General features: G+C 37.5%; 1 protein-coding gene across 1 annotated transcript in view; it reads right to left on the bottom strand.

Moving 5' to 3' along the window:
- Positions 1-3,046: 3,046 nt before the first annotated feature.
- The window catches only part of GSTCD (glutathione S-transferase C-terminal domain containing), a 55,169-nt gene continuing 49,437 nt past the window's right edge, over positions 3,047-8,778 (bottom strand). The window contains exons 10-11 of the mRNA XM_054382965.1: positions 7,835-7,904; positions 3,047-3,183 (exon numbers count right to left, since the gene is read on the bottom strand). Coding sequence (XP_054238940.1) covers positions 3,047-3,183; positions 7,835-7,904 — 207 coding nt within the window. The remainder of the gene's footprint in view (positions 3,184-7,834; positions 7,905-8,778) is intronic.

The following is an 8,778-nucleotide window of genomic DNA, read 5'->3' as shown; positions in this document are numbered from 1 at the left end:
GAGGCGCAAGGTGCCTACCAGGAACATCCTTTGTTTATTACTACCCCTGCCTAAATAAAGCAATATTAACACCTCCAGAAACAGGAGTGAGGAAGTAGGGAATTAATACAGACAAAATTGAAAGAACAAAAATAAGAATAGATACACACAGAGATGACTTCAACACACAGAATTGCTCAGTTCAGTTTGGTCATCTGTTTCCTATTATACATTTGCTTCTTCCAGCATTACTGGCTATAAAGATAACATAAAAGACGACTGGCAAGACAATAGAAAATTATGACTATGTTAGGACAACACTTTGTTCACCCTAGAGCTGGTCCCACTGGAGCCAGACACATAGAAACACAAACGGTATTTAGGTTTGCATCTTGAATGTAAAGCTAGCATCTTGCTTAACAAACTAAGAGAATAACAACAGTGGTTCACTTACGAGGACCACAACTTCCAGTAACCCTGTTTAGTAAATGCTAGGCTTTATTAACTCCATTTATGTCTAATGAAACATGTGACAAATTAACATACCTAAAAATTAATGTAATGAAGCTCACATTTCGAGAGGGAAGTATATGGCACAGAGCACTAATTTAATCTGTGGTAAATCAACTATTATCAACTGTTGAAAATATCTTCTCCTTTTTAGGCTTTTTTTCATCTGCCTCTTCAGTTTTCAATGGAAAAAAAAAACAACCAGTTCACCTCAGGCTTCATTATTCCATAGTAAGGTAACTTCATCCTTAGATATAAGGAAGATTCTGTTCTCCTAAGAACAGAAAACAGAGCCCATTGATGTCAACAGTGACAAGGTCACAAATTGGTATTACAAGCAAGATGCACACAGCAGTAGTTTTGAGGGGGTTTGCCTTGCTTTGATAAACCTTTTCTTCCTGTGAAGCATAGTTCTATGTGTGGTGGCAGATATAAAATAGCATAAGTCACAAACAAGCAACACCTGGGAGAAACTGTGTCATTAACATAAAACCAGGTACTTGCAAAAAATGGAAAAAATCCTCAAATAAAACAGGGATCGGTATTCAGATTCCTGTGTGACTTCAGCTATTTTTTTTGACTGTGCTGCATATTTAGTCTCTTGGATATTTGTCCAAATAAGGCTCCTTGTCCACCTCTGTTTCCAAGAAATACTGGTTTTGCCCATTAAAAAAAAAAAACCACAAACCTTTTCCACTTGCACACATGCTCCCTGTCACATCCCAAATATATTCCTTCTCCTTTTCTTATAGATCCAAAACTACTACAGACTATTGACACAGATATGAAAGAAATATTGAGGCATGCAACAGCACAGATTTTTCCTCTACTGAAAGCTATTTATTACTGCATCATGTCAGACCATGCCAAATACTCAGCATCACCATAATTAAAACACTTATACTGGTACCCATTGCCTGAAACAGAGTATTGTGAAAATCCTTACTGTAAACAGAAACAAAGCTTGCATCAGGTGTTTTACCTTGATGGTTTCTTCCTTCAGCACAAAAAGGCAATGAAGAGACATTTTGTCACTCCAGACACAGTCTCTGGAGTTCTAAATAAAGGAATTTAATATAAATAATGTTAAGACTTGACACACTGCTATCTTAAAAACAGAGTTCTCTTTGGGCAAATACAATAGAAAATCCTGGAATTAATTGGTATTGCTATGTATTTTATATTTGCTATATATTTTTCTAACCTTCAGTTACTCTTGTGGCTATAAAAGGTGACAGAAAAAGTACTCAGTCATTACTCACTAAGTAACTCATGCTGAAGGTATGACTTCACACCTACTTGTTCACATTTCTTCAGTATTCATGTTGGAGAAAAAGAAAAAAAAAAAAAAAAGAGGATTTGGATCTTTTAGCAGGGTAGGTTCCATGAAGGATAAAGAATTTCAGGATGTTTTTTTTTCCCCTCCACTATCTACTGTTTGTATTTCTATTGAATTACTACTGTTCGTAATTCTGTTTGCTGCATGCACTGATGGTGTGTTCACACTGACCAAACTTCAAATATATTTAATTTAATTAACAGCAGAATTCAGAAAGATATCAAACCCATAAATATGCAGTGAAAAATTCATTAGGAGCTATTTTAAAATTAGGGCAGAAAACTGCCTGTGAATCAGAGCATGGAAGCAGGCTTATTTTCCTCTTCTTTTTCACAGATGACTGTGGTCAATCTTTGCAAATGGTTCCACAACTGCAACTTTGTTCAAATTTTAACCTGATTAATAAACCAATGAAGATTATGTACATAAGACATCAGGTTTCTTAAGAACAAGAAGCAATACACTTCAAGTAGCAGAGGTATCACAGTGAAGTATTCATTCACTGACATCATCACTAGCTGCCATTATTTGGTCAATTGATATTCATGAGTTTGTTTTCTTTAACTAAATGCCTGGTTACAGAATCCTTGTGTAATATTTAAAGATAATTTTTAAAGGTAATTTTTAAAAGATTGGTAAATTGAAATAGGTATTTTTTTGATAGTAGAACGATGCCCAAGTTGTTCTGATGAACGTTTATTAAAAATAATCTTATAGCAGCATGGGATTCTTCAGCAAAGTCAAGCCATCAGCTGTTGCACAGTCTTCCTCGCTGACACTATAAATCTGACCTTTTCTGTTCCTCTAGCGATCTGCGTTATTGGCTGATCACTGCTCTACTTACAAACACAAATGAAGTTTTGACCACGAATGCAATTTTGAAGCACCCAAGACAACTTTACTCCAAAGGAAATCACCTTCCCTTCAATAAGGCCAGCTTTTTCTCCTAAACCTTTACAGATGGCTATGATTCCATGAAGAGTCATTAGATCCAGAAACTTCTCAGTAAGAGAACCAAAAGTTGCTTAACGGCACAAGTACGATTTGTGATGGTCTGCATGCAGTTAATTTTCTAAGACTTCGTGTGCTGCTTCCTTTTCTGAACCCAATGGGTTCAAGATGTGCAATGTCTGCTTCCCAGCTATGCTTCTATCTCCTGGATGTCGTTACGCACTTAAGATTTATGTTCAACTTCAAATCAAGTGCAAGTTTCACACTCTAAGCAGCGATGCCCACAAACATATTGTTCTTTGGAGAACAACTCTCTGGCTCCATAGATACAACTTGGACAGAGTAGTTATGCTCTTCTGCAGCCCATGCACGATCCAGATCCACAATCCCCATACACTGCTTTCCTAAAATGAGAGCAAAGGAGAGAATGGAAACTTTAAAAACACAGAAACATTATCAGAAATGTGCATTCCAATATGCAGTGTTAGGAAAACACATCAGTAAGTCATCTGAAAAATAAGTCCCAAATCTACTTAAACTATCTTAATCTATTTTATTTCAACTAGACAGTCATTAATACTTCTAAGTCATATTTGTACCTTGCAACCCTCATTTAGCAAGGACTTGGAGAAGGATTATTAACTCTTTATATATATGGAGAGAGATAAGACAACTAGTTTTAAATACTCTCAAAACTTAGAGAAAAATCCATGCATTAATATAAAAAACACAGAGATAAAAGTAATGCCCAATTTACCCCTTAGCTCTCTGAATTGCCAAACTTCTACTCCCTTTACTACCATAATTATTTTCCTCCTGTACTTCAATCTAAAATCTGAAAATCTATTATTGAATATCAGTAAAACACTAAAAATACCAGTGATACAACATAATTGAAACATACGAATGTAACTGCTTACAAACAGAAACACTAAATTACAAATGAAAACTAATCTTAGCTCAGATTTACCTGCAGAAAAAAAAAGAAGAGGAAAGAAATTAAACTTTTTTTCTGCAAAGATGTTTGTACTATGACACAACCATGCCAAGATTATGGGGTCATTTTTCACTACATATTTACTCATTATAATTGATTATTATCTTCTGGAATACAAAACTGATTTATCAGATGATATTTTCAGCAATTTGAAACTCTTGCAAAAAAGATTTAGCACTTCCCTGAAATGTTTTATCACTAATAGTCACATAGAGTCAAGTCACGAACAAGGAACAATCCTGCTTCAGTCTTGAAGCCAATGACCCAACCTCTTTTCCTGTTCCTGACAGGACCATACAATTAAATATATCTGGGGTCTGAGGTGAAGAGTCAGTAGTACTCATTCTAATTACCATCAGGATACAAGACTGGCATTCCAAACCACCCTCTGGAACTGCCTACCTCTTTCCCCATAAATATATACAGAACGTGAGAGCCTCAGAGAGTCACAGAATGTTAGGGGTTGGAAGGGACCTTGAAAGATTTTTCAAGTCCAAACCCCCCATGGCAGAAGAGGACCACCCAGAACAGGTCACACTGGAACGTGTCCAGGCAGGTTTTGAATGTCTCCAAAGAAGGAAACTCCACTACCTCTCTGGGCAGCCTGTTCCAGCATTCTGTCACCCTCACAGTGAAGTTTTTCCTTATGATCATGTGGAACCTCCTATGTTTCAGCTTGAAACCATTGCCCCTTGTCCTATCATTGCACATCACTGAGTAGAGCCTGGCTCTGTCCTCCTGACACTTGCCCTTCACATTAATGAGGTCATCTCTCAGTCTTCTCTTTGCCAAACAAAATAGCACCAGCTCCCTCAGCCTTTCCTCATAAGGGAGATGTTTCACTCCCTTAATCATCTTTGTGGCTCTGTGTTGGTCTCTTTCAAGCAGTTTCCTGAGGTCCTTCTTGAACTAAGGGGTGAGAACCTCTCTTGACCTAGTAACTACACTTCTTCTAATACACCCCAGGACACCATTGGCCTTCTTGGCCACAAAGGCACACTGCTGGCTCACGGTCATCCTTCTGGCCACCTTGACCCCCAAGTCACTCTCCTGTGCACTGCTCTCCAACAGGTCAGTCCTCAACCTATACTGGTACACAGGATTGTTCCTTCCCAGATGCAAGACACTGTGGTACTCATCTCTAACATTACAAGCCCTGCTATGCGTCTGTTAGGTACCTGTAGAAGTTTTGGATAGGTAGGACAAACATGCCCCCCAGTATCCTTGTATTTCAGAACAGCTGATGTAAGTTATACTTTAATATAGTACTCAGTCCAATCTATTCCGTCTTTCCCAGTAAGCCAACAGGCAGAAACATCTTCTCTTCAGCCTAATCATTTAAGTTAGAAAAGAAATTCACTACTTTGCTTTCACCAGCATTATGAAATTTGGACTGTTCTGTTTGTGGTTTGGAATTTGAGAAGGGTAGTGATTGGGTAGAGGACAATTTAGAGACACGATAATAAGGTTAGGCCTGAAAAAGAACTTTCCACCCTCTATGTTGCAGGGAGAACTCATCAGTTTATGATGCCCATAATTTACTTCTTGAGACACTATTCTCCTACATTTGTGGTTTCCAAGAACATCACCTTCCATGGCTGGTTGAACAAAATGGCATGTACACACTCCTGCCACTGACTGCAGCATCATTAGTATTCAAAGTGTGCACACTGAGGGCCAGTTGGGATTACCACAACCAAAGCCTGGTTCCCCAGGTGTTCCCAGTAAAACTGTGAAAAATATGGAACAGTTCTGTGATCAGAGAAAATACATAAGGTGGGCTGTAGCAATGCCCATGACACTATTCAGTATGTCTGCACTCAGGTTCCACTGCTGCATGTAGTGGATAGAACACACATGTCCAGTAAAAATGGGAAACAATTTTGTTCCTTCAAGAGGGAACTGCTGCATGTAGGATCACTGGGTTCAACTGGGTATTTCCATGTTCACAAATACAGCAGAAGCTGGTGATAAATCCTGGGACAAATGAGGTGTTTCAGCCATGACAGTCGCAGACAGAATGCTGTACTTCAGCACTTCAGGGCCTCACAGGCAATGAAACAAAATGATTTCTCATTTCACTGAAGTTACATAAACTCAAGGATAATTGCTAAAATACAGTTTAGGATACAATCCTAAAATATTCAAAAAGCAGAAGAACAAGTAATTTTGCCACTATTTACACTAGAAAAGAAAAAAAAAAATCTTCACCTGTTCAGGAATATTTTCATTTAATGAAATCCAGAGTTTTCTCAAGCCCTGATCACACACTGCACAAAATTAAATAACAACAAACAAACAAACAAAATCTCACACTGGCTGTAACACTGATCTGATTCAACCTTCAATTATTTGCAAGCAAAACTTAAAAGTATCCCAACAAGAGTCTCATAAAACCCATTTCAAAGCTGAAACAGAACACTGAAATGGGAATGATCTTCACTGAAACAGATTATTATTTCATGGAACTTAAAAGAAAAAAATAGAATTCTTTAACAATCGTGTAGGGGAAGGGAGAGGAATAAAATTTATATTTGGGTTTTCACCAGAGCAAAGCACATGAAAGTTAAATTTGCGAAGAAAACATTGCAGTTTGAGAGACAGAACAGATAAAAGTTACAATCTTTCAGAAACATTTTCTTGGTTCCTTTCCAATTTTCAATTCACCTGGCAGGAAACAGGAGACAATGTGGAGAGCTAGACGGGTAACTGAACACGGGTGTTTTGGGTTTCCGTTTTTTTTTTTTTTTTTTCAAAATACTGTGAGGATAACAAAAGAGCCAACAAATTTATTATAGAATAGTTATTTCAGAATCTGTATCGTTTTCTTTTTGTGCAGTGAGTACAGGAAGTACTTTGAATTCTTCAGATAAAGCTTTTTAAAAATATGGGTATTAGCTAATTTTAACATCCTAAGTGTTACTTGTAAGCCAAGAATGCACAGTTATACCCTCAGAGTTTCCAGTCCCTTCTGTCTTTTCTGACTTGGAAACTGGTTTATAGCCTCCATCAAAACACAGGAGCACATTATACACTTCTGTTAGTCAAAGAATGCTAGAATATTGCACATAATGAGGAAATGGCTTTGCTTATTCCAAACACTTGAAATGTTATGCATAGAGTAATGAAATTCCTGCTATCCTAAGGATAGCTGCTTGCATTTGTTTTCCCCAGAAATCATTGACACCTGAACAAGAAACTAAAATCTCAGGGACCAACTTACTTCTGCTGTTAATTGCACAGAAACAACCCAACAGAAGGCAGCTGCTTTTACTCAGAATGGCAATAAAATCCAAACTTGAAACAGAACTGTTTACCAAAAGGCAAAAACTGAGTCATACACTGCTGTAACTATGTCATAGGTTACATGCAATGAGAAGGCTGGTACCCCAGGCAAGGGGTAAAGCAAAACTGTGTTTGTGGCAAAGTCTTCAGATTGTAAATATTATTCACTAGTAAAAGAACCCAAAACTTCAAAAATACCTCAAAACCTTATGGTTTGTTTGGGTTTTTTTCTAAAATTATAACAACAATCCTAATAATGGGGAGAAGGGGCAAATAGGCTTGTATGCTCTTAAGCCTGACTCTTAAGCCAAAGCTAGCTCAGCCTCTGTTACTGTTTCCAGGTGCAGCATTAGATGTTTGTCCTTCTACAAGAGTTAGTGCCAGTGATTACAAGCAGGACAAAGGGGGCACACCAAAAATCACTTCTACGAATAGGCTGTGTTTTAATGAAAGTTAAACTAGCAACAGGAATTTAGTGAACTTTACAAAGACTTCATTCTTTGTAGAGAATGTTGGGAGGAAAATAGATCAAGCAACAACAAAAAAAAATATCAGTGAAATGTAAATTCTCTCTCTCATATTGATAATTCTGGGAGAAGTTTCTACACCATAGTTCAGAACAGCAAGAAGTGAAATGTGAAGAAACTCAGATTTTTCAAGTGTTACATGAAGACAGCAACTTAATGCCCTGTTCATAAAAATACTACTTCCTTTACATAGCAAGGTGATTTCATTACTGAGATAGGTTATACAACAGCTGCAGAAATTCATACCAATTAGCCTGCGTTCAGGTGGAAGCTGAACAGCTGTCTGATCTGCAAATCTGCAAAGGATCATGTGCTCCTAGAGAAAAAAAAAAAAAGAAATTAAAAAATTTTGCCCAGTACCACTTCTCTCTTTCTAAAAAAGTATGAAAATTCTAATTCAATGTTTTAAATATCAACATTTTTACCAGTATCAATAACACTATTCATGTTGAAGATATTTCTAGAAAAAATCATCTGTGTGCAAGCAAATCCTAATTTTGATACTGCTTTGGCATGTAAGCATGTGCGTAAAGCAAGTGTTTGTAACCACGACCATATTTCTACTCACAAGCGTTTGTTTCTTGCTAATTTTTCTCCAATTCTTTGCAGCAGCTGAATTGGAAGCAATGTATACAATGTAACACTCTTCAAAGATATCCTGCAGACTAATTGTGCCTTCAGTTATTGATGAGCAACATAGCCTTCTTTCAGTACAGTCGAAGGGCAGCATCTCTACATCAACAAGCAGCCAAACCAAAATTTTCAACTAGGTGATTTGAACGACTGCATGTTTCTCCCAAGCAGTGGTTTTTGAATCCCAGAATGACCACTTTGTGGGTCAGACCTCCCCTGCTCTGCCAAATCCTTTCAGGATCAATCAGAAGATACTGAAAGTAAAATTGATCCTGAAAGCCAAAAAAGAAAAACAAACAAACAAACAAACAAAAAACCCAAAACCCCAAACTGGCTATGAAAGTTTCCTACATTGACATGAGCACAATTCATTACACAAGCAGGCAAAACCCTGTCCTCGACCACCACTTATGCCAGCAGGTTACTCAAAGACCAGCCAACTCAAGGAAGGCAAGTTAGCCAGAGGGTGAAAGAAAACACCTTGAAGGTGTAGCAATGAAATTAATGGTCTGATGATAGCTGTGCTCTTGGGGACAGCTGCAATATTAAGCACAGGA

The sequence above is a fragment of the Indicator indicator genome, chromosome 8, assembly GCF_027791375.1.
Source record: "Indicator indicator isolate 239-I01 chromosome 8, UM_Iind_1.1, whole genome shotgun sequence".
NCBI lineage: Eukaryota > Metazoa > Chordata > Aves > Piciformes > Indicatoridae > Indicator > Indicator indicator.
This window is presented reverse-complemented; position numbering and strand designations above follow the sequence as displayed.